General features: G+C 46.6%; 1 protein-coding gene across 1 annotated transcript; it reads right to left on the bottom strand.

Moving 5' to 3' along the window:
• Window positions 1-887: 887 nt before the first annotated feature.
• On the bottom strand, window positions 888-25,970 carry LOC118953485 (transient receptor potential cation channel subfamily M member 2-like; the record flags this gene model as incomplete). The annotated part of the gene is made up of 19 exons (XM_036973947.1): window positions 888-2,616; window positions 4,448-4,564; window positions 5,265-5,366; window positions 5,564-5,642; window positions 6,482-6,568; window positions 6,660-6,689; window positions 6,932-6,993; window positions 7,558-7,724; window positions 7,850-7,937; window positions 8,031-8,118; window positions 11,342-11,474; window positions 13,195-13,376; window positions 14,598-14,778; window positions 18,057-18,228; window positions 23,718-23,850; window positions 24,994-25,112; window positions 25,294-25,443; window positions 25,627-25,708; window positions 25,945-25,970. Coding segments are annotated over 19 exons (2,124 nt in total), but the record flags the coding sequence as incomplete, so codon positions are not given.

Consider the following 25,970-nt stretch of genomic DNA (forward strand, 5'->3'; position numbering starts at 1 on the left):
GATATTGGTGTCTAGTTGTCTAGCGATTTTGGTGTCTAGCTGTAGGCTAGTTGTCTCGTGATATTGGTGTCTAGCTCTTGGCTAGTTGTCTAGTGATATTGGTGTCTAGTTGTCTAGTGATATTGGTGTCTAGCTGTAGGCTAGTCGTCAAGTGATATTGGTGTCTAGCTGTTGGCTTGTTGTCTAGAGATATTGGTGTCTAGCTGTAGGCTAGTTGTCAAGTGATATTGGTGTCTAGCTGTTGGCTTGTTGTCTAGAGATATTGGTGTCTAGCTGTGGGCTAGTTGTCTAGAGATATTGGTGTCTAGCTGTTGGCTTGTTGTATATTGATATTGGTGTCTAGCTGTGGGCTAGTTGTCTAGAGATATTGGTGTCTAGCTGTAGACTAGTTGTCTGGTGATATTGGTGTCTAGCTTTGGGCTAGTTGTCTAGAGATATTGGTGTCTAGCTATAGGCTAGTTGTCTAGAGATATTGGTGTCTAGCTGTAGGCTAGTCTTCTAGATATATTGGTGTCTAGCTGTTGGCTTGTTGTCTAGAGATATTGGTGTCTAGCTGTGGGCTAGTTGTCTAGAGATATTGGTGTCTAGCTGTTGGCTTGTTGTATATTGATATTGGTGTCTAGCTGTGGGCTAGATGTCTAGAGATATTGGTGTCTAGCTGTAGGCTAGTTGTCTAGAGATATTGGTGTCTAGCTGTAGACTAGATGTCCGGTGATATTGGTGTCTAGCTGTGGGCTAGTTGTCTAGAGATATTGGTGTCTAGCTGTAGACTAGTTGTCTAGTGATATTGGTATCTAGCTGTAGTCTAGTTGACTATTTATATTGGGGTCAAGCTTAAATGATTCAACACTACTGCGTGGATCGTGATGCCACAGAAATACGGGGTGTTTCTCTCATTTGGAAGCTTTTATTTTCATATTTACCACTGTAAAACATATTTACCACTGCATTTGAAAGAAATAGGAGAATATTGAATTAGCATTATTTAGAGAATTCCCCTCCCCATAGTTTGACATTTGACATCAGAATTTAGGGGAGTTAACATCGCTGAGCCCCCCATAATTCCCACCTTGACTATGTGCATATGTTTTCATTATGGGCTAACTGGTCTAATCGAGTTTGCTTGCTTATATCTGATACGTCAGTACATTGTGGTGGATGAATCAGAATTAGTTGGGTAACATAAATATGTTTTATTTACATAATATGCTTATTCGAGATACTTGTCATTAGAATGTTTCCCTTTGGACTATAGGGTTGGCAGTTGCACTTCTCAGCTAGGGCTCAGTCACTTGGGGCCCAGAGAGGGGAGAGATCAGGCTTGTCTTCATATGTGAATGTATCTGTTAAACCATCTGGTGCTATGCAGAATATCAGAAGGGGAGGAGGACAGAATGGAACATTGTCTTCTTCTTCTTAAACCATGTGAAGGGATGGCGTGATTAATGGGGAACCAATTAATTGTCTCCACAATGTCTGTACGCCAGTCACTCTCTCCTTTTCCCATTGGGGGAGGAGTATGGCAGTGTCTGGAACCATTGTATGTCCCCTCTGATGTTGCCCTTATCTTGACCTAGTATATGACCTAGAGGCTCACTCCCCTCAGTGAGCTTGTCCAGGAGTGGGGGATTCTTGAGATGGGAGTATCTAGAGTTGACAATTGATATATGCCATTGGATGAGTTGGTGTTTTTGTACTATGAAGTAGCAGGAACGAGATTAGAACCTCGTCTTAGAGAACAAACTGAACAATAATTTATAGCTAATGCTATCTGGCTATGGGATACTCCTTTCTAAAATAAAAAGCCCTTTGTGAAGAGTGGTTTGTCATGTAATTGAGAGGGGTGGATCTTTGCTATAAAAGATCTCAGTTGCCATTATGTTGACACTCTCAACTTTTCATTAGAGAATCGTTGAAAGTCAAATGCTATTGCAAAAGCTTAGTAAGTATTATTAAAGGTGAAGTTTAAGTATAACTCTGACTGGTGTGTGGTTTGTAACTCTCCTCATTTGGTAATACAGGAAATTAATCTACCACAACATTCTGTCCTCTTTTAATCTGAACTTCCACAGTATACACTACATTACGGTATATGTACTATTAAGGCCTATCAAATATATACATATAGTATCTCACAGTGAAGGAAGACATATTTACAAACAGTTCGCTACATCCGCAGTAACATCTGCTAAACACGTGTATGTGACCAATAAAATGTGATTTATATATAGTCCTCCTACATGTCTCATACATTATTATAACTCAACAGTACTCTAACCAGTACAGTGTATCTCAACAGTACTCTAAACAGTGCAGTGTATCTCAACAGTACCCTAAACAGTACATTGTGGGTCCTCTTTCTAGCTAAAAGGTCCTCTGGTGCAGCTAGAAGGTCCTCTGGTGCAGCTAGAAGGTCCTCTGGTGCAGCTAGAAGGTCCTCTGGTGCAGCTAGAAGGTCCTCTGATGCAGCTGGAAGGTCCTCTTGTGAAGTTAGAAGGTCCTCTGGTGCAGCTCGGCCACCCGTCTCAGAGCATCTCTCTGGTAAGAACACATCCTGGTCCTGCTATTCACCTCCGTCCACCGGACCAGCTCCACACAGCCCACGGTATTCTCAGCCTGGAGGGGAGAAAACATATAGTATTCATACTACACGTTACAGTACTAACCCACTGGACCAGCACCACACAGCCCAGACTACTAACTCTAAACCACTGGACAAGCACCACACAGCCCAGACTACTAACTCTAAACCACTGGACCCGCACCACACAGCCCAGACTACTAACTCTAAACCACTGGACCCGCACCACACAGCCCAGACTACTAACTCTAAACCACTGGACAAGCTCCACAGCCCAGACTACTAACTCTAAATCCCTGAACCAGCTCCACAGCCCAGATTACTAACTCTAACCCACTGGATCAGCACCACACAGCCCAGACTACTAACTCTAAACCACTGGACCCGCACCACACAGCCCAGACTACTAACTCTAAACCACTGGACCCGCACCACACAGCCCAGACTACTAACTCTAAACCACTGGACAAGCTCCACAGCCCAGACTACTAACTCTAAATCCCTGAACCAGCTCCACAGCCCAGATTACTAACTCTAACCCACTGGATCAGCACCACACAGCCCAGACTACTAACTCTAAACCACTGGACAAGCACCACAGCCCAGACTAATAACTCTAACCCACTGGACCAGCACCACAGCCCAGACAACTAACTCTAACCCACTGGACCAGCACCACAGCCCAGACTACTAACTCTAACCCACTGGACCAGCACCATACAGCCCAGACAACTAACTCTAACCCACTGGACCAGCACCACACAGCCCAGACTTCTAACTCTAACCCACTGGACCAGCACCACACAGCCCAGACTACTAACTCTAACCTACTGCACCAGCACCACAGCCCAGACTACTAACTCTAACCCACTGGACCAGCACCACAGCTCAGACTACTAACTCTAACCCACTGGACCAGCACCACACAGCCCAGACCACTAACTCTAACCCACTGGACCAGCACCACACAGCCCAGACTACTAACTCTAACCCACTGGACCAGCACCACAGCCCAGACTACTAACTCTAACCCACTGGACCAGCACCACACAGCCCAGACTACTAACTCTAAATCACTGGAACAGCTCCACAGCCCAGACTACTAACTCTAAACCACTGGACAAGCACCACAGCCCAGACTACTAACTCTAACCCACTGGACCAGCACCACACAGCCCAGACTACTAACTCTAACCCACTGGAACAGCACCACAGCCCAGACTACTAACTCTAACCCACTGGACCAGCACCACAGCCCAGACTACTAACTCTCACCCACTGGACCAGCACCACAGCCCAGACTACTAACTCTAACACAACACCAGGGGAAGTAAGGATAGGATATAGCATGTTGTAGGGGATGTGTTGTGGAGTATGGTGTTCTGGAAGGATAGGATATAGCATGTTTTAGGGGAAGTGGTGCCATGTGTGTGTTCTGGAAGAATAGGATATATCATGTTTTAGGGGAAGTGTTTTGGAGTTTGGTGTTCTGTAAGGATAGGATATAGCATGTTATAGGGGAAGTGTTGTGGAATATGGTGTTCTGTCAGGATAGGATATAGCATGTTAAAGGGGAAGTGGTGTCGTGTGTGTGTTCTGTAAGGATAGGATATAGCATGTTAAAGGGGAAGTGGTGTCGTGTGTGTGTTCTGTAAAGATAGGATATAGCATGTTATAGGGGAGTGGTGCCGTGTGTGTGTTCTGTAAGGATAGGATATAGCACGTTATAGGGGAAGTGGTGCCGTGTGTGTGTTCTGTAAGGATAGGATATAGCATGTTATAGGGGAAGTGTTGTGGAGTATGGTGTTCTGGAAGGATAGGATATAGCATGTTATAGGGGAAGTGGTGCCGTGTGTGTGTTCTCACCATGCGGTTGATATCAGCCATCAGTAGACTTCTCCTGTCTAGATGGATGTTCAGGACTGTAGTTTCTACCCAGGCATCGTCTGTGTTCCTGACGTCGTCTACGTAGCCCTCATGGACCTGCAGGACACAGGTACAGCAACTGACCTCAGCTATCACCAGTATCCCTGCACTGGTATTGACCAGTATATAGTGTTTTCGCTGTTTTCTGACTTAGGCCAGGATTCAATCAGATCGCTGGTTATAGTCATTACAGCTTTTAAAGGCATTATTCCCACGTTAGCGGAGACTGCATTCACGGTAAATGCTGCATTTGTCAGCTCATTCTGAAATGACCTTTTCATTTCTAAGGCGGAAACGCTTCAGCAATACAGATTGAATAGAGCACTCAGTGTTAGTTCTGTAATAGATTGATTGAATAGAGCCCTCAGTTTTAGTGCTGTAATAGATTGATTGAATAGAGCCCTCAGTTTTAGTGCTGTAATAGATTGATTGAATAGAGCCCTCAGTTTTAGTGCTGTAATAGATTGATTGAATAGAGCCCTCAGTGTTAGTGCATTCCACCGTGTTGTATCCACCTGCTGTATCCTGTGCACATGACAAATACACTTGGACTTGTTTGAATTTGATTTGACTAGCACAGCTACTAACTAGAATAGTAACATGAGAGACTGTCATTGTAAAGTAATATATTTATTACATTAACGGTTTGGTGCTTGTAGTATACAGTAGAATCTGTGGTCATGTTTCATGGTACCACAACTACCACTGACAGTAGCTATAGGGCTTTTATTAAGCTTGAGGAGCCAGTCAGGTGTACCTTGGTTACCTCTACCACGTTAGTTTTTATCCTGTCATAGATCTTCTGTCCCATAATCCTCAGTAATCTGTCTGGCAGGGGCTCGTCTGATTGGACAGGACCCTTGAAGGAAACAGAAGAGTTTGTCAGTAGGAATCAACACTCTCGGATTTAAGTTCATGTCATAGAACCTCGATCTCCAAGCATCCTCAAATAGAGCATAAAGATGATTATTTCATTATTTGTCGACTAGGTAAAAGGATATTTATCAAAGCACACAAGAGTCCACATACTGTACATTCTGTCCATTCTGTACTCACCCCAGGTAGTGTCCAGAGCCCATCCTCCTGGTCCCAGACCGCCAGGAACTCCAGAGCAGATCTCCCACTGTCTCTCCACCTGTAGATCATCAACAAAAGGTTATTATAATATTATAAACTATTAAAGCAGAGCTCTCAGTAGATCAACAACAACAGGTTATTATAATATTATAAACTATTAAAGCAGAGCTCTCAGTAGATCAACAACAACAGGTTATTATAATATTATAAACTATTAAAGCAGAGCTCTCAGTAGATCAACAACACACTGAAACAACACTCTATCCATCCACACACTATCCATCAGCTACACATGGTTTATTCTCCTCAGAGATTTTTATCCTCTAGCTAACTAAACTACGACTCTTTCCCAAATGGCACCCTATTCCCTATGCAGTGCACTACTATTGACCAGGGCCCATAGGGCTCTAGTTAAATGTAGTGCACTTCTATTGACCAGGGCCCATAGGGCTCTAGATAAATGTAGTGCACCACTATTGACCAGGGCCCATAAGGCTCTAGTTAAATGTAGTGCACTACTATTGACCAGGGCCCATAGGGCTCTAGTTAAATGTAGTGCACTACTATTGACCAGGGCCCATAGGGCTCTAGTTAAATGTAGTGCACTTCTATTGACCAGGGCCCATAGGGCTCTAGTTAAATGTAGTGCACTACTATTGACCAGGGCCCATAGGGCTCTAGTTAAATGTAGTGCACTACTATTGACCAGGGCCCATAGGGCTCTAGTTAAATGTAGTACACTACTATTGACCAGGGCCCATAGGGCTCTAGTTAAATGTAGTGCACTACTATTGACCAGGGCCCATAGGGCTCTAGTTAAATGTAGTGCACCATTTAGGGAAAAGGGTGCCATTTGGAATGCATGATAAGCTGTTATCTATCTGTGGAGCCTCGTACCGTGTGAGGACAGGGTCCAGGATCAGGTTTGGACCCAGACAGGTCAGTGCTCCTCTTCCTTTCATGCCTGTCCTGCCTCCTGGGTTTCTACACACGTTAGATATGACTGATATTAGGCAACAAAACACATTGATTAAAAGATGGTTATAAGCTGTTTCTACGTGTTATGTCTTCATACCTGTAACGCTTTACAGAATCAGGTTCTGATCTGAGGGCGGAAAGCAGAGTGGGATACAAAAGACACAAATAATGTAATGTGGTCCCAGAGGAAGAATTACACTGTGGATTCCTCATCTATCTGCTCCTGACCCAAACAACTCACCCATCTGTCTGATCCTGACCCAAACAACTCACCCATCTGTCTGATCCTGACCCAAACAACTCACCCATCTGTCTGATCCTGGCCCAAACAACTCACCCATCTGTCTGATCCTGGCCCAAACAACTCACCCATCTGTCTGATCCTGGCTGTCTCCATTCAGAACAGGAGGATTGTAAAGGATGAAGTCAACCTGGAACAGAGGAGATGTATTTACTGAAACCATTATAAACACATAACAATATCATTAGAATGATATGTTCAACTGCAGTAACTCAGCTGTGTCTGAAATAGCTCATATTCCTGTACAGTGCCATATGTGCTCTGGTCAAAAGAAGTGAACTATAGGAACAGGGTGCGATTTCAAACACAGCCTTAGTAACTCTACTGTGAGGTAACATAATAAGTATATAGGTAATATTAGTCAGGCACCTCCCAGGGCACCTTCTCCTCTAGGAGTTATAATATTAGTCAGGCACCTCCCAGGGTACCTTCTCCTCTAGGAGTTATAATATTAGTCAGGAACCTCCAAGGGAACCTTCTCCTCTAGGAGTAATACTATTAGTCAGGCACCTCCCAGGGCACCTTCTCCTCTAGGAGTTATAATATTAGTCAGGAACCTCCAAGGGAACGTTCTCCTCTAGGAGTAATAATATTAGTCAGGCACCTCCCAGGGCACCTTCTCCTATTAGGTAATTTAAGTCAGGCACCTCCCAGGGCACCTTTTGCTCTAGGAGTTATAATATTAGTCAGGCACCTCCCAGGGCACCTTCTCCTCAAGAACAGGGAAGCGAGGGATGGTACTGTCAGGGTAGTCCAGACGCCGGGCGTTGACATGGTAAAATGTCTTCTCTCTCTCTGTCTTCTCCTGTCTATGGGGTTCATTGGGTTCACTTTCAGACCTCTTCAGCTTACCAGGTGAGGCTAGATAGATTACACATAGGACAACATGTAAATACAGCTATCTATCTACAGTATTTACTGTATATACGGAAACAGAGTCCAGTGAGAAGGGGAATAATGTTCTACTCCAGAAATCAGGACCTCACCCAGCTGTGGAGCCTCCTCTTTAGAGTGTAGACCCTGAGCTTTGAGGGTGTCCATGATCCACTGGAGAGCTCTGGCTGACTGGGAGACCTGGAGAAGTGATAACAATAGTCCTGAATGTGTTTAAACCGTTATAAACACAGTAAGTCAGAGTGATGGGTAAAGTGATGTGGGGGTCAATACCTGCTCCTCCAGTCTGGTCAATCTATTCACTAAAGCAACCGACCCTGTGGCCTCCTCCCTCTGTAGCAGCTCTGTTATGGTGCAAACCCTGGGGACGAAGACACTGAATCACACAGATCCTAACCCTGGGGACGAAGACACTGAATCACACAGATCCTAACACTGAGGACGAAGACACTGAATCACACAGATCCTAACCCTCGGGACGATAACACTGAATCACACAGATCCTAACCCTCGGGACGATAACACTGAATCACACAGATCCTAACCCAGGGACACACACACACACTGAATCACACAGATCCTAACCCTGGGGACGAAGACACTGAATCATACAGATCCTAACCCTAGGGACGAAGACACTGAATCACACAGATCCTAACCCCGGGGACGAAGACACTGAATCACACAGATCCTATCCCTGGGGATGAAGACACCGAATCACACAGATCCTAACCCTGGGGACGAAGACACCGAATCACACAGATCCTAACCCTGTGGACGAAGACATTGAATCACACAGATCCTAACCCTGAGGGGTGACAATGAATCACACAGATCCTAACCCTGGGGACGAAGACCTTGAATCACACAGATCCTAACCCTGAGGACGAAGACACTGAATCACACAGATCCTAACCCTGAGGGGTGACAATTAATCACACAGATCCTAACCCTGGGGACGAAGACACTGAATCACACAGATCCTAACCCTGAGGGGTGACAATTAATAACACAGATCCTAACCCTGGGGACGAAGACACTGAATCACACAGATCCTAACCCTGAGGACGAAGACACTGAATCACACAGATCCTAACCCTAGGGACGAAGACACTGAATCACACAGATCCTAACCCTGAGGGGTGACAATTAATCACACAGATCCTAACCCTGGGGACGAAGACACTGAATCACTCAGATCCTAACCCTGAGGGGTGACAATTAATAACACAGATCCTAACCCTGGGGACGAAGACACTGAATCACACAGATCCTAACCCTGAGGACGAAGACACTGAATCACGCAGATCCTAACCCTGAGGGGTGACAATGAATCACACAGATCCTAACCCTGAGGACGAAGACACTGAATCACACAGATCCTAACCCTGAGGACGAAGACACTGAATCACACAGATCCTAACCCTGAGGGGTGACAATTAATAACACAGATCCTAACCCTGGGGACGAAGACACTGAATCACACAGATCCTAACCCTGAGGACGAAGACACTGAATCACGCAGATCCTAACCCTGAGGGGTGACAATGAATCACACAGATCCTAACCCTGAGGGGTGACAATTAATCACACAGATCCTAACCCTGGGGACGAAGACACTGAATCACACAGATCCTAACCCTGAGGGGTGACAATTAATAACACAGATCCTAACCCTGGGGACGAAGACACTGAATCACACAGATCCTAACCCTGAGGACGAAGACACTGAATCACACAGATCCTAACCCTGAGGACGAAGACACTGAATCACGCAGATCCTAACCCTGGGGGGACACTGATTTTTTAAATTGATTTATTTCACCTTTATTTAACCTGGTAGGCCAGTTGAGAGCAAGTTCTCATTTACAACTGTGACCTGGCCAAGATAAAGCAAAGCAGTGCGACAAAAAACAACAACACAGAGTTACACATGGAATAAACAATAAACAAGCCAATAACACAATAAACAAGTCAATGACACAGTAGAGAAAAGAAAGTCTATATACATTGTGTGCAAAAGGAATGAGGAGGGAGGCAATAAATAGGCGATAGGAGCGAATAATTACAATTTAGCAGATTAACACTGGAGTGATAAATGATCAGATGAACATGTGCAGGTAGAGATACTGGTGTGCAAAAGAGCAGAAAAGTAAATCAATAAAAACAGTATGGGGATGAGGTAGGTAGATTGGATGGGCTATTTACAGGTGAACTATGTACAGCTGCAGCGATCGGTTAGCTGCTTAGATAGCTGATGTTTAAAGTTGGTGAGGGAAATAAAAGTCTCTAACATTAGCGATTTTTGCAATTCGTTCCAGTCACTGGCAGCAGAGAACTGGAAGGAAAGGCGGCCAAATGAGGTGTTGGCTTTGGGGATGATCAGTGAGATATACCTGCTGGAACGTGTGCTACGGGTGGGTGTTGCCATCGTGACCAGTGAACTGAGATAAGGCGGAGCTTTACCTAGCATCGACTTATAGATGACCTGGAGCCAGTGGGTGCACCCGTGACAGGCTCGGAAACCGGATTGCACAGCGGAGAAGGTACGGTGGGATTCGAAATGGTCAGTGATCTGTTTATTAACTTGGCTTTCAAAGACCTTAGAAAGACAGGGTAGGATAGATATAGGTCTGTAGCAGTTTGGGTCTAGAGTGTCTCCCCCTTTGAAGAGGGGGATGACTGCGGCAGCTTTCCAATCTTTAGGGATCTTGGACGATACGAAAGAGAGGTTGAACAGAATAACACAGACCCTAACCCTGGGGGGGGCACTGAATCACACAGACCCTAACCCTGGGGGAGACACTGAATCACACAGATTCTAACCATGGGGGGGAAACTAAATCACATAGATCCTGACGCTGGGGGGGACACTAAATCACATAGATCCTAACCCTGGGGGGTGTGGGGGTCCCAGAATCACACAGACCCTAACCCTGGGAGAGACACTGAATCACACAGATCCTAACCCTGGGGGAGACACTAAATCACATAGATCCTAACCCTGGGGGGTGGGGGGGACACAGAATCACACAAACCCTAACCCTGGGGGAGACACTGAATCACACAGATCCTAACCCTGGGGGAGACTCTGAATCACACAGATCCTAACCCTGGGGGGGACGCTAAATCACATAGATCCTAACCCTGGGGGGTGGGGGGGGGACACAGAACCACACAGACCCTAACCCTGGGGAGACACTGAATCACACAGATCCTAACCCTGGGGGGACACTGAATCACACAGATCCTAACCCTGGGGGGGACACTGAATCACACAGATCCTAACCCTGGGGGGGACACTGAATCACACATATTCTAACCCTGGGGGGGACACTGAATCACACAGATCCTAACCCTGGGGAGTGGGGGACGACGACACTGAATCACATAGATCCTAACCCTGGGGGGTGGGGGGGGACAGAATCACTGGAGAAGTCCTCATTTTCAACCCTACGTGTCAGGCTGTTTGCGCATTCAACAGGCCAGACAAGACCAGTTGGGCTGCAGTTGGAACAGAGTAGTACCCAGGTTGGTCATGTATTGCAGAAAAGACACTTCATAAAAACAGAGCAATAAGTTACTTGTCAGCGGTGTCTGTGGTACGTTGCTCCATGCTCTGGCTCTGCTGCTGTCTGCAGGAGAGAAGGTAGTTATCCTTCATAAAGGATTCCCACGATAATAACTCTTCCTCCTCCACCTCAGGCAGCCTCTCCTCTGGAAAAGAGAGGAGGAGAGTGGAGAGGAGAGAAGAAAGGAAAGGAAGAGAGTGGAGAAGAAGGGAGAAGAGTGGAGATGAGGAGAGAGGAGAGTCAAGAGGAGAGGAGAGAAGGTGTGTGGAGAGGAGAGTCAAGAGGAGAGTCAAGAGGAGAGGAGAGAAGGTGTGTGGAGAGGAGAGTCACAAAGAGGAGAGGGGAGAGGAGTGAGGAGAGGAGGAGAGTGGAGAGGATAGGAGGAGAGTGGAGAGGAGTAGAAAAGAGAGGAGAGGAGGAGAGTGGAGAAGATAGTGGAGAGGAGTGAGAAGAGGAGGAGAGTGGATAGGAGAGGAAAGGAGAATGGTGGAGAGGATAGGAGGAGAGTGGAGAGGAGAGGAGGTGTGTGGAGAGGAGAGTCAAGAGGAGAGTCAAGAGGAGAGGAGAGAAGGTGTGTGGAGAGGAGAGTCAAGAGGAGAGGAGAGAAGGTGTGTGGAGAGGAGAGTCACAAAGAGGAGAGGGGAGAGGAGTGAGGAGAGGAGGAGAGTGGAGAGGATAGGAGGAGAGTGGAGAGGAGTAGAAAAGAGAGGAGAGGAGGAGAGTGGAGAAGATAGTGGAGAGGAGTGAGAAGAGGAGGAGAGTGGATAGGAGAGGAAAGGAGAATGGTGGAGAGGATAGGAGGAGAGTGGAGTGGAGAGGAGGTGTGTGGAGAGGAGAGTCAAGAGGAGAGTCAAGAGGAGAGGAGAGAAGGTGTGTGGAGAGGAGAGTCAAGAGGAGAGGAGAGAAGGTGTGTGGAGAGGAGAGTCACAAAGAGGAGAGGGGAGAGGAGTGAGGAGAGGAGGAGAGTGGAGAGGATAGGAGGAGAGTGGAGAGGAGTAGAAAAGAGAGGAGAGGAGGAGAGTGGAGAAGATAGTGGAGAGGAGTGAGAAGAGGAGGAGAGTGGATAGGAGAGGAAAGGAGAATGGTGGAGAGGATAGGAGGAGAGTGGAGAGGAGAGGAGGTGTGTGATGATGAGAGTGGAGAGTAGGAGAGTGGAGAGGAGTGAGGAGAGCAGGAGAGTGGTGATGAGAGAGGAGAGTGGGAAGAACAGAGGAGAGGAGGAGAGAAGGAGAGTGGAGAGGAGAGAGTGGAGAGGAGAGAGTGGAGAGGAGAGATGAGAGGAGGAGAGAGTGGAGAGGAGGAGAGTGGAGAGGAGAGTAGAGGGGAGATGAGAGTGGAGGAGAGGAGGAGATGAGAGAGGAAAGGAGGAGAGTGGAGAGGGGGAGACAAGGAGAGTGGAGAGTGGGAGAGTGAAGAGGAGAGTGGAAAAAACAGTGGAGAGGAGGAGAGACGAGAGGAGATGAGTATAGTGGAGAGGAGGTGAGTGAATAGGAGAGTGGAGAGGAGAGGGTGCAGAAGAGAGTGGAGAGGAGAGGAGGTGTGTGGAGAGGAGAGGAGAGAGGAGGAGAGTGATAATGAGAGGAAGAGAGGAGAGTGAAGAGGAGAGAGGAGGAGAGTGGAGAGGAGAGGAGGAGAATGAAGAGGAGAGGGAAGAGGAGAGATGAGGGGAGTGAAAAGGAGAGAGGAGGAGAGGAGAGACCATATGAAATAGAATAGACTGTATAATATATTTAGGACAGAAGAAAGAGCTAACCAGCTTAACAGTTTGAAGGCAGGTTTCCTGGACACAGACGAAGCCTTGTCTTGAAAGTGACTTTTAGTCCAGGACTAGGCTTCATTTGGATTTTATATATTTCAGGACTCACTGAAGGCTCTGTAACTATTGGGGGGTCTCTGCAGCACTATGCGTCTGATGAAGAGGAAGATGTGGGAGAGGAGGATGAGTGGAGGGGGGGCAGCGGGTCGGCTGTGGTACTCCTTGATCAGTTCATACCGCTGGAATTTCCAGATGGTGTCTGTGTTATCCTGAACCTCCTGGAAAGTATAGCTGGAGGGTGGAGAGGAAGGGGAAGAGGAAGAAAAGAAGAAGAGTGAAACACAGACAATATGATAGAAAGATGATAGAAAGTGCAGAGATTGATTATTGAAAGGATGGATGGATGGATGGATGGTGGATGGATGGATGGAGGAAAGGGTGGATGGAGGAAGGGATGCAGGGATGGATGGATGGATGGATGGAGGAATGGAGGAATGGATGGATAGAGAAATGGGTCGGTGGGTGGGTGGGTGGGTTTGGTGGGTGGGTGGGTGGGTGTGTGGATGGATGGGGGAATGGATGGATGGAGGAATGGATACATGGCTGGATGGATGGATTGATGGCTGGATGGATGGATTGATGGCTGGATGGATGGATGGATGGATGGATGGATGGATGGATGGATGGATGGATTGATGGCTGGATGGATACATGGATGGATACATGGATGGATACATGGATGGATGGCTGGCTGGCTGGCTACCTGGCTGGCTGGCTGGCTGGCTGGCTGGCTGGCTGGCTGGCTGGCTGGCTGTCTGGCTGGCTGGCTGGCTGGCTGGATACATGGATGGATGGATGGATGGATGGATGGATGGATACATGGATGGATAGAGAAATGGGTTTGGTGGGTGGGTGGGTGGGTGGATGGATGGGGGAATGGATGGATGGAGGAATGGATACATGGCTGGATGGATGGATTGATGGCTGGATGGATGGATTGATGGCTGGATACATGGATGGAGGAAGGGATGCAGGGATGGATGGATGGATGGATGGAGGAATGGAGGAATGGGTGGATAGAGAAATGGGTTTGGTGGGTGGGTGGGTGGGTGGATGGATGGGGGAATGGATGGATGGAGGAATGGATACATGGCTGGATGGATGGATTGATGGCTGGATGGATGGATGGATGGATGGATTGATGGCTGGATGGATACATGGATGGATACATGGATGGATACATGGATGGATGGCTGGCTGGCTGGCTACCTGGCTGGCTGGCTGGCTGGCTGGCTGGCTGGCTGGCTGGCTGGCTGGATACATGGATGGATGGATGGATGGATGGATGGATGGATGGATGGATGGATGGATGGATGGATGGATGGATACATGGATGGATACATGGATGGATACATGGATGGATGGATGGCTGGCTGGCTGGGTGGGTGGATGAGTAGCTGGATGGATGGATTGATTGATCGTTTGATTGATTGATTGATGATTGGAACCTACTTGAAGATTGCTATGAGCAGGTTGAGCAGCAGTATGTTGGCAAACAGCAGGTAGACACACAGTAGGATTATAGTCAGCCACTCAGGGAAGGCAGGCATCTTGTCCTCGTTAAGAATAGGACATTTAGGCTTTTGAGACTCTGTACCATTTACACTGCAGGCCTTGATGTCAAACAGGGCATCTGAAGCAGATAGAGGACCCAACATGGATCAATTACATCGATCAACATCAAGTGTGTCAGTCTGTTTTGTCTCTCCTCAAATCAAATCAACTTTTATTTGTCACCAGAAAGTTACAGGTGTACAAATATCATACCCCGAAGGCATGCTAAACTCTCACCATTACAATAACAGGGGAAGTTAGCATTTTATATCATACCCTCAAGACACGCTAACTTCTCATCATTACAATAAGAGGGGAGGTTAGCATTGATATCATAACCCCAAGACATGCTAACCTCTCACCATTACAATAACAGGGGAGGTTAGCATTTTATATCGTACCCCCAAGACATGCTAAACTCTCATCATTTCTGCCCATATCAGATATGTCTATGTCCTAGGAAATGTTCTAGTTACTTGAGTAGCCTGGTCCACATTAGCCTATATCAGCTCAACCGTCCCGCGGGGGGAACACCTACCCCGTAAAGGATAATCATGGTAGCATCCACATTAATGTAGAAGTGTTATTTACCATTGATTTCCATTGGGCACAAAATAATCTGAGACCAAAACAAACAGCAAATGCATCCAACAAGTTAGTAGACTCTAAACATTTTGGGATGGAGATCATTTTTTAATTTTACCTTTATTTAACCAGGCAAGTCAGTTAAAGAACAAATTCTTATTTTCAATGACGGCCTAGGAACAGTGGGTTAACTGCCTGTTCAGGGGCAGAACGACAGATTTGTACCTTGTCAGCTCGGGGATATGAACTTGCAACCTTCCGGTTACTCTAACCACTAGGATACCCTGCCGCCCCATCATACAGCCCTATGGAAAAAAACAGGGGCTTTCACACAAGGCACAGTGTTATATTCCATGAAGCGAGCATAAAAGGCACTTGGCTAGTTTGGGAGTTCTGCATCGCTGGGCAACTCACGGCTGGGTTTCCCTTTATAATCCAATATCATCTACAAGCGTCGGAGCCGGTGTAATTGGATTCCACCTTCCTCCTGTATTATCCTTCTGCATGTTTGATGTCTCAGCTTTCTTGCATGTGTCCATGTCCATGTTTCCGTCCTTGTAAGCGGTAGCCTTCAGTCCAGTGTGATATTGCCTGTAATCTATGGTTTTTGGTATAAATACGTTGTTATAGTCACTGTGGGGACAACATCATCTATGCACTTATTGATGAAGCCTGTGACTGATGTTGTAAACACCTCAATGCTATCAGACCAATCCCAGAACATATTCCAGTCTGTACTAGCAAATCAGTCTTGTAGACTCGCGTCTGCTTCATCGGATTGAGCTGATTCATCATGGTCAGATTTGCCGAAGGGAGGAGGGAAGGCCTTGTATGCAATTCTGTGGGTAGAATAAAAGTGGTCTAGTGTTGCAGGAGACGTTAGTAAAAATGAGGTAGAATGGTTTTAAGTCTCCGCCCACCAGAAATGCTGCCTCTGGGTGAGAGGTTTCTTGTTTGTAAGCCAAAGTGGTGTTGGCTTGTGGAGAGATGTAGACAGCTGTGATAATTACAGATGAGAACATTCTTGGTAGATAAAAGAGTCTACAGGCAAAAGCTCCAGATTTCTTTCACACTGGAAGCAGGGCACCAGATGTTGTTTATGAAGAGGCACACCCCTCCCCCTTTGGACTTGCCCGAGGCCTCCTTTATCCAATCGCGCCGCTGCATGGAGAAACCACTGAGTTCTACGTCCAACTTCTTATGGAATTGTCATGTTTGGCAATGGAGTTGGCAAGAGCACAAACATCTGGACCAGGCTACTCAAACAGGAGCACACACACACCTGGACCAGGCTACTCAAACAGGAGCACACACACACCTGGACCAGGCTACTCAAACAGGAGCACACACACACCTGGACCAGGCTACTCAAACAGGAGCACAAATACACCTGTACCAGGCTACTCAAACAGGAGCACACACACACATCTGGACCAGGCTACTCAAACAGGAGCACACACACACCTGGACCAGGCTACTCAAACAGGAGCACAAACACACCTGGACCAGGCTACTCAAACAGGAGCACAAACACACCTGGACCAGGCAACTCAAACAGAAGCACAAATACACCTGTACCAGGCTACTCAAACAGGAGCACACACACACATCTGGACCAGGCTACTCAAACAGGAGCACACACACACACCTGGACCAGGCTACTCAAACAGGAGCACAAACCCACCTGGACCAGGCAACTCAAACAGGAGCACAAATACACCTGGACCAGGCTACTCAAACAGGAGCACACACACACCTGGACCAGGCTACTCAAACAGGAGCACAAACACACCTGGACCAGGCTACTCAAACAGGAGCACACACACACCTGGACCAGGCTACTCAAACAGGAGCACAAATACACCTGGACCAGGCTACTCAAACAGGAGCACAAATACACCTGGACCAGGCTACTCAAACAGGAGCACACACACACCTGGACCAGGCTACTCAAACAGGAGCACAAACACACCTGGACCAGGCTACTCAAACAGGAGCACACACACACACCTGGACCAGGCTACTCAAACAGGAGCACAAATACACCTGGACCAGGCTACTCAAACAGGAGCACACACACACCTGGACCAGGCTACTCAAACAGGAGCACAAATACACCTGGACCAGGCTACTCAAACAGGAGCACAAATACACCTGGACCAGGCTACTCAAACAGGAGCACAAATACACCTGGACCAGGCTACTCAAACAGGAGCACAAACACATCTGGACCAGGCTACTCAAACAGGAGCACAAATACACCTGGACAAGGCTACTCAAACAGGAGCACAAATACACCTGGACCAGGCTACTCAAACAGGAGCACACACACACCTGGACCAGGCTACTCAAACAGGAGCACAAATACACCTGGACCAGGCTACTCAAACAGGAGCACAAATACACCTGGACCAGGCTACTCAAACAGGAGCACAAATACACCTGGACCAGGCTACTCAAACAGGAGCACAAATACACCTGGACCAGGCTACTCAAACAGGAGCACAAACACATCTGGACCAGGCTACTCAAACAGGAGCACAAATAGAAAAACATAAAAAATAGAAAGACATTTTAAAATAGAAAGACAGCTGCATAGACGATAGGACGGTTCCTATTCATCTCGCACATAATTTGATCGTGCTTCTACATTTGCATTGCTTGCTGTTTGGGGTTTTAGGCTGGGTTTCTGTACTGCACTTTGTGACATCAGCTGATGTAAGAAGGATATAAATATATTTGATTGATTAATTGATTGATCAGTTGACTTACTGTCGATGTTAGAGGGCATATTCCCGAAGATGATAAGGTATGGTTCGTAGATGACGCCCCGGACGATCCAGTCCAGTCTGTCCTCGTTGTGGATGAGGATGCCCTGCTTAGCAACGCCGTATGCTACCACCCAGATACTCAGCAGGAACATGAAGAAGAACATGTCCAACATCTGGAGGAGAGGAGAGAGATAACAAGTAGTTTAACACTACATGATGGTCCATAGCAGTCAATTTTACGAGGGGTATTCAAGTAAAATGAGCCATAAATGTTGTTTTTAAGGGATGCATTCAGTATGTTTTTACATACTGGAATGTTCAATTGAACGCAAACGGTGCTTTACTGAACGACCAGTTTAAAAAAGTGGTTGGTTGGGTTGTACAGGAACATTCTGTGGAAACGTGTTGTTGCAAACCATTCAAAGGCGTAGGAAACGTTCAAGCGTACTGAACACACCTCTGCTGTCTCTCTCTCTGTTAAAACGTCTGGTTTCAGAGACCGTCAGAACAGAACTTGAATGGCAGTCTATGGCAGGAGCGGCAAAAACAGATGTTGTTGTTTATTGGCTGATCTCTCAGTCCATCACCATCTTCTAGAACCTCCAACTCTTTGTGGATTTCAAAGAGCGATCAGAGCAAGTAATGGGCTAAACAAGGAAGTGGGTTCGGGAAATTAAAAAGTATGTATCTCAGAAAAAAGTTTGAACATTAAAACTTTACATGCCCAAACTCAGAATCATCTAGAAGAAGATGACACTACAGCGGCCGTTTTACTGACCAATTCTGCTATTTAGTGTAGTTGTTTTTTATGTTGATCTTAACTTTTTTTGTACATCATGTCTCCACCATATTTTCCTATTAACAATAACAGCTTCTGGACATCAGAAAACCACTAACCTCGATTTGGTTGAACTAGTCAGCAGCTCTGGGCGTCCTGCTTTACACCGGACCAGGCCCTAATCCATCCTAAGAGGAAGTGGTGGTGGTGAAAAAGAGGCAGGCGAGGCGGCCTCCTAACAAGATTATGTCGACGAACAAATATACAATTTTTGCCCTCTTTTTCTTTTTTCTTTAGGAATGTGTAACGGTTTTCTTGAGTCGAAGGAGAGGCAGACCAAAACGCAGCGTGGTTATTATTCACGGTTCTTTAATAAAGAAACTATACATGAATAGACTAACAAATAAGAAATGTGAAAAAAACAAAACAGCCCTATCTGGTGCAAACACAGAGACAGGAACAACATATCGATACAGGACTTAGCGTCGACACCCGTTTGACATAGCGTGCTGCAGCCCAGAGCTCCTCAGCTCACTTGATCCACCAACCTCAGCCTTCCAGTGACTTGGATTACAGGCACATGCCACTGCACCCGGCAACGCTGGAGAGGAAGGCTCTGGCAGCGCTGGACTGAGTAGCTCTGGCGCCTCTGGAATGAGGGGCTCTAGACTGAGGGGCGGGAGCTCTGGCAGCGCCGAACGGGAGACTCCGGCTGCGCTGGAGAGGAGGAAGGCTCTAGCAGCGCCGGAGAGGCGGGAGACTCCGGCAGCGCTGGAGAGGAGGAAGGCTAAGGCAGCGCTGGACAGGCGGGAGACTCCGGCAGCGCTGGAGAGGAGGAAGGCTCCGGCAGCGCTGGACAGGCGAGGCGCACTGCAGGCCTGATGCGTGGTGCTGGCACTGGTGGTACTGGGCCGAGGACACGCACAGGAAGCCTGGTGCGGGGAGCTGCCACCGGAGGGCTGGTGCGTAGAGGTGGTACTGGATAGACCGGACCGTCTGGAGGTGGTACTGGATAGACCGCGCACTGGAGCTCTTGAGTACCGATCCTGCCCAACCTTCCCCTGTTGAATGCGCCCGGTCGCCCTGCCAGTGCGGCGAGGTGGAATAGCCCGCACTGGGCTATGCAGGCGAACCGGGGACACCATGCGCAAGGCTGGTGCCATGTAAGCCGGCCCAAGGAGACGCACTGGAGACCAGATGCGTAGAGCCGGCTTCATGGCACTTGGCTCGATGCTCACTCTAGCCCTGCCGATACGCGGAGCTGGTATGTACCGCACCGGGCTATGCACCCGCACTGGGGACACCGTGCGCTCCACCGTATAACACGGTGCCTGCCCGGTCTCTCTCGCCCCCCAGTAAGCACAGGAAGTTGGCGCAGGTCTCCTACCTGGCTTCGCCACACATCCTGTGTGCCTCCCCCCCAAGAAATGTTTGGGGCTGACTCTCGGGCTTCCATCCACGCCGCCGTGCTGCCTGCTCATACCAGCGCCTCTCCGCCTTCGCCGCCTCCCAGCTCTTCTTTGGGGCGGCGATATTCTCCAGGCTGTGCCCAGGGTCCTTTTCCATCCAACTCATCCTCCCATATCCAGTACTCCTCGCGCTGTTCTTTAATAAATAACCATGAATAATAACCACGCTGCATTTTGGTCCGCCTCTCCTTCGACACAAGAAATCCGTTACAGAATGTAGTTAAGTAAAAAAATATATAAATAGTCAAGTAAAGTGAAGATATCCCAAAATACGACTTAAGTAGTATTTTAAAGTACTTTTACACCACTGGACATATAATATCTCAAAGGTTTATCCATGTTTATCCGTCCAGGCCGATATCAAGAACTTTGAACATTTCTTCCGCAAAAACAATCAAGCGCTATGTTGAAACTAGCTCTCATGAGGACCGCTACAGGAAAGGAAGACCCAGAGTTACCTCTGCTGCAGAGGATAAGTTCATTAGAGTTACCAGCCTCAGAAATAGAAGCCCAAATAAATGCTTCACAGAGTTCAAGTTCAAGAAATAGACACATCTCAACATCAGCTGTTGAGGAGACTGAGTGAATCAGGCCGTCATGGTCACATTGATGCAAAGAAGCCACGACTAAAGGACACCAATAAGAAGAAGAGACTTCCTTGGGCCAAGAAACCTGAGCAATGGACATTAGACAGGTGGAAATCTGCCCTTTGGTCTGATGAGTCCAAATGTGAAATTTTTGGTTCCAAGCGCTGTCTTTGTAAGACGCAGAATAGGTGAATGGATGACCTCCGCATGTGTGGTTCCCACCGTGAAGCATGGAGGAGGAGATGTGATGGTGTGGGGGTGATTTGCTGGAGGCACTGTCTGTGATTTATTTAGAATTCAAGGCATACTTAACCAGCATGGCTACCACAGCATTCTGCAGCGATGCGCAGCTATGCGCCATCCCATCTGGTTTGCGCTTAGTGGGACTATCATTTGTTTTTCAACAGGACAATGACCCAACACACCTCCAGGCTGTGTAAGGGATATTTTAAAAAGAAGGAGAGTGATGTAAGTGGCCTCCCCAATCACCTGACCTCAACCTAATTGAAATGGTTTGGGATGAGTTGGACCGCAGAGTGAAGGAAAAGCAGCCAATAAGTGCTCAGCACATGTGGAAACTCCTTCAAGACAGTTGGAAATTCATTCCAGGTGAAGCTGGTTGAGAGAATGCCAAGAGTGTGCAAAGATGTCATCAGAGCAAAGGGAAGAATCTCAAATATAAAATATATTTTGATTTATTTAACACTCTTTTGGGAACTAGTTAAAAAAGCTAAATCAGATTATTATGTTAATACAGTATCTGAATGTACAGGGAACCCAGCTAAATTCTGGAAAGCTGTTAAATCACTGAAGTGATGTGTCTCCTCTTCTCTCCCATAATAAATTAATTTCGATTCTGGCCCAATTACTGACAAAATGTATATCATTAATGCATTTAATCATCATTTTATCTCTGCAGGCTTTATATTTCAATGTATTTCAAAGCCAGCTCTTGAAAAGAGTAGTTTGGATGTAGATGGTGAAAATTCACTGATAAAGAAGTCCTGGATGCTTTGTTAACATTAGACATGATAAAATCCCCAGGGGCTGATCATTTGGAGCATCCCTTATTACTGGATCAGTAGCCAACATTTTTTATTTAACATTGTTATCAGGAAGGCATTCGACACTGTTGATCATTATCAAGAGTAGGCCTGGGATATACAGCCTATTTATGGTTTCAGAATTACCTTAGTGACAGAACTCAGGCCATATTGATAGATGGGGATAAACCTGAATTATGTTAGCGACAGAACTCAGGCCACCTTGGTAGATGGGGTTTAATCTGAATTATCTTTGCGATAGAACTCAGGCCATCTTGATAGATGGGGTTAAATCTGAATAATTTTAGCAACAGAACTCAGGCCATCTTGATAGATGGGGTTTAATCTGAATTATCTTCGCGACAGAACTCAGGCCATCTTGATAGATAGGGTTAAATCAGAATTTCTTGAGATTCAAAAGGTGTTCCTCAGGGTTCGATAATGGGTCTATTATTGTTCACGTTGTATATTAATGACATAGGAAACACTGTTAAAACTTGTAACATTCATCTCTATGCAGAGTTATGTATTCCTGTGCCACCTCGGTGCAGCAGGCCATTTGTGAACTTCAGCATGACTTTAATTCAATTCAGAAATCACTTACAGATCTTAAATTAGTGTTAAATATAAGTAAAACCAAGCTCATGCTTTTCTCTAGGTCACGGAATGTTGACCCTGAGGACCTGCATATCTGTTCTATGAATGGAGGCCACATTGAGCTGGTTTCTCAATATAAGTACCTGGTTGTCTGGATTGATGACAAGTTGTCCTTTGTAATGCATATAAAACACCTGACTAAGAAGCTAAGATTGTTTTTTTATATCGAAATAAATCATGCCTTATACCCAGACTACACCGCTTGCGTCGCGTGCACGAGAGTTGCAAAATAAATTTAGAAATCTATGTTACTCAATTATTGCACCCACACTGCTTGCACGCGTCAACGAGTGTCTGCGTTGCCAAAGGATAAAATAGAAGTCCTTTCTATTTCTGATGCAGATCGCGCTGCAAGTCCTGCCTCTCCTCATTGGTTTATAGAAGCACGTACCCACGTGTCATCTCCTCATTGGTTATACCCACGTGGGTGATTGAAAGATGAACTGTGTTGCCGGTCGTCGTAGTAATACTATGAAAGTTTAGATGCCGATCACCATGTAAGTACAAAGATGAAAAAGCCTGGAAGGAGGAGAGATGACTATAAAGAATTCGGTTGACCGTTTTATGTGCGGATTAATTGCCAGAGTAGAGGACCTTGTGTATTTCAGGTAAAATAACAACTCAATGTTTATATCCCAGGACAAATTAGCTTGCAACAGCAAGCTAGCTAAATAGGACAAATTAGCTAGCAAGTGCAAGCTAGCTAGCTAAATTGCCATAAATGTTTAATGCTTTTCGACCTGTCCCCAAATTTAATGTAATTGGTTCAGAGTTGGTTTTGATATTTGAATCTGCGTGTTGTGGTCGCGTTTGGTGTAGGGGGACAAAATAATTGTATGCACGATGGCGCACGCGCGCAGCCGTTTTGGGTTCCGTGTTAGTATTAAATATAGAAGAAAGATTGTTCAAACCACGCTTCTCCCTGTATTGGATTTTGGTGGTATTGTTTATATGCTGCACAACCTAAAACCCTTGGTTGCAATCTACCATTCAGTATTATGTTTTATCACAGGGGAATATTTTAGGACTCATCATTGTAGTCTGTATAAAATGTAGGATGTAAACTCTCTGTCTGTAAGAAGAGAACACAATAACATGAAGTTAATGTGTATCAATCCATCCTCTCACCATTCTCCTGACGATGATGATCTTGGGGCCCAGAGTTTTACTGATGATGAATATGGCCATGAGACGAAGACAGAAGATGATGAAGTCGATACACAGGATGACCTTCCCTGCATAGAACAACCTGGTGGTCAGTCTGCAAGTGAAATATACAGTAGATCAGTAGTATGAGATCATCTCTTGATAGACATTAACACTGGAATCCTTAATGGTGAAACTGCCACGGCCATTTGCTGTGTTACATTGCTACTGCACATGGAGCTGTTTCCCCACAGTGGAGTCCATCTTTAACGCTAGCTAGCGTTTCCTACAGTGGAGTCCATCTTTAACGCTAGCTAGCGTTTCCTACAGTGGAGTCCATCTTTAACGCTAGCTAGCGTTTCCTACAGTGGAGTCCATCTTTAACGCTACCTAGCGTTTCCTACAGCAGAGTCCATCTTTAATGCTAGCTAGCGTAACCCTACAGTGGAGTCCACCTTTAAAGCTAGTTACCGTTCCCTACAGTGGAGTCCATCTTTAACGCTAGCTAGCGTAACCCTACAGTGGAGTCCATCTTTAACGCTACCTAGCGTTTCCTACAGCGGAGTCCATCTTTAACGCTAGCTAGCGTAACCCTACAGTGGAGTCCACCTTTAACGCTAATTACCGTTCCCTACAGTGGAGTCCATCTTTAACGCTAGCTAGCATAACCCTACAGTGGAGTCCATCTTTAACGCTAGCTAGCGTAACCCTACAGTGGAGTCCACCTTTAACGCTAGCTACCGTTCCCTACAGTGGAGTCCATCTTTAACGCTAGCTAGCGTAACCCTACAGTGGAGTCCACCTTTAACGCTAGCTAGCGTTTACTACAGCGGAGTCCATCTTTAACGCTAGCTAGCGTTCCCTACAGTGGAGTCCATCTTTAACGCTAGCTAGCGTTTCCTACAGTGGAGTCCAACTTTAACGCTAGCCAGCGTTCCCTACAGCGGAGTCCATCTTTAACGCTAGCTAGTGTTTCCTACAATGGAGTCCAACTTTAACGCTAGCCAGCGTTCCCTACAGTGTAGTCCATCTTTAATGTTAGCTAGCGTTCCCTACAGCGGAGTCCATCTTTAATGCTAGCTACCATTCCCTACAGTGGAGTCTAACTAGCATTCCCTACAGCGGAGTCCACCTTTAACGCTAGCCAGCGTTCCCTACAGCAGGGTCCATCGCAAATGTTAGCTACCATTCCCTACAGTGGAGTTCATCTTAGCGAGCGTTAGAGGAAGAAGAACATGAGGAAGAGGAGGCAGCTCACCTGAAGGCCAGGCCGATGATGAAGAGCAGTATGGACAGAAAGTCTAGAATGTTCCACATGTCATTAATGTACATATCAGCCTTCTTACGGAACCCAAACCCATCTGGGTCATGGAACAGCTGATGGCACAAACAACACATAGTTAATACTGTAGACACATTCATCTTCTAACGTCATACTCGTTTGGCCAATTTATTTAGACTTTAAGTAGAATAGGATGTGTGTGTGTGTGTGTGTGTGTGTGTGTGTGTGTGTGTGTGTGTGTGTGCGTGCGTGCGTGCACAGGACATTGTGTCTCACCTGTCGGACCTCCTCACAGACCAATGAGATGAGCCAGACATAGAGAAGCCCCTCCCTCCAGGAGGGCGTGGTCTGGAAGTCGATCATCAGCACCACAGAAAACAGCAGCAGGAAGCTGAAGTAGGACAAGATGTTCCAGTAGAACTTCACCTGTGGGGAGAGGTCAACAGAGGTCAGGGACCAGGTAAGGTTTAACAACAACAGTAGAACTTCACCTGTATGGGGAGACATCAACATAGGTCAGGGGTCAGGTAAGGGTTAACAGCAACAGTTGAACTTCACCTGGAGAAAGATGAACAGAGGTTAGTGTTGAGGGGTTGGGTAAGGGTTTACCTGAGGAGAGGTGAAGAGGCTGACCAGCCGGGTGGAGACTGTCAACGGCTTCAGACCCAGAGGGATCCTGGCAGGGAGGTCACTGAGGGGGCAGACGGCAAAGGTGAGATGTCAGGAGGGAGAGGTCAGGGGTGAGGTGTCAGGTAAGTGTTTATAGCTGCAGAATGTAACTCAATTTGCATCAGAAATGTCAGCCTTTGTCCTTCTAGTGCACTACTTTAATAGGGAATAGGGGGCCATCTTGGAAAGACCCCCAGTCTACTATTATAGGGAAGAGGGGCCATCTGGGACAGACTCTCAGTGTATAATCAGACTCACTGTACAGGATACTTCCTCCTGGTGCA

The sequence above is a fragment of the Oncorhynchus mykiss genome, unplaced genomic scaffold, assembly GCF_013265735.2.
Source record: "Oncorhynchus mykiss isolate Arlee unplaced genomic scaffold, USDA_OmykA_1.1 un_scaffold_368, whole genome shotgun sequence".
Lineage (NCBI taxonomy): Eukaryota > Metazoa > Chordata > Actinopteri > Salmoniformes > Salmonidae > Oncorhynchus > Oncorhynchus mykiss.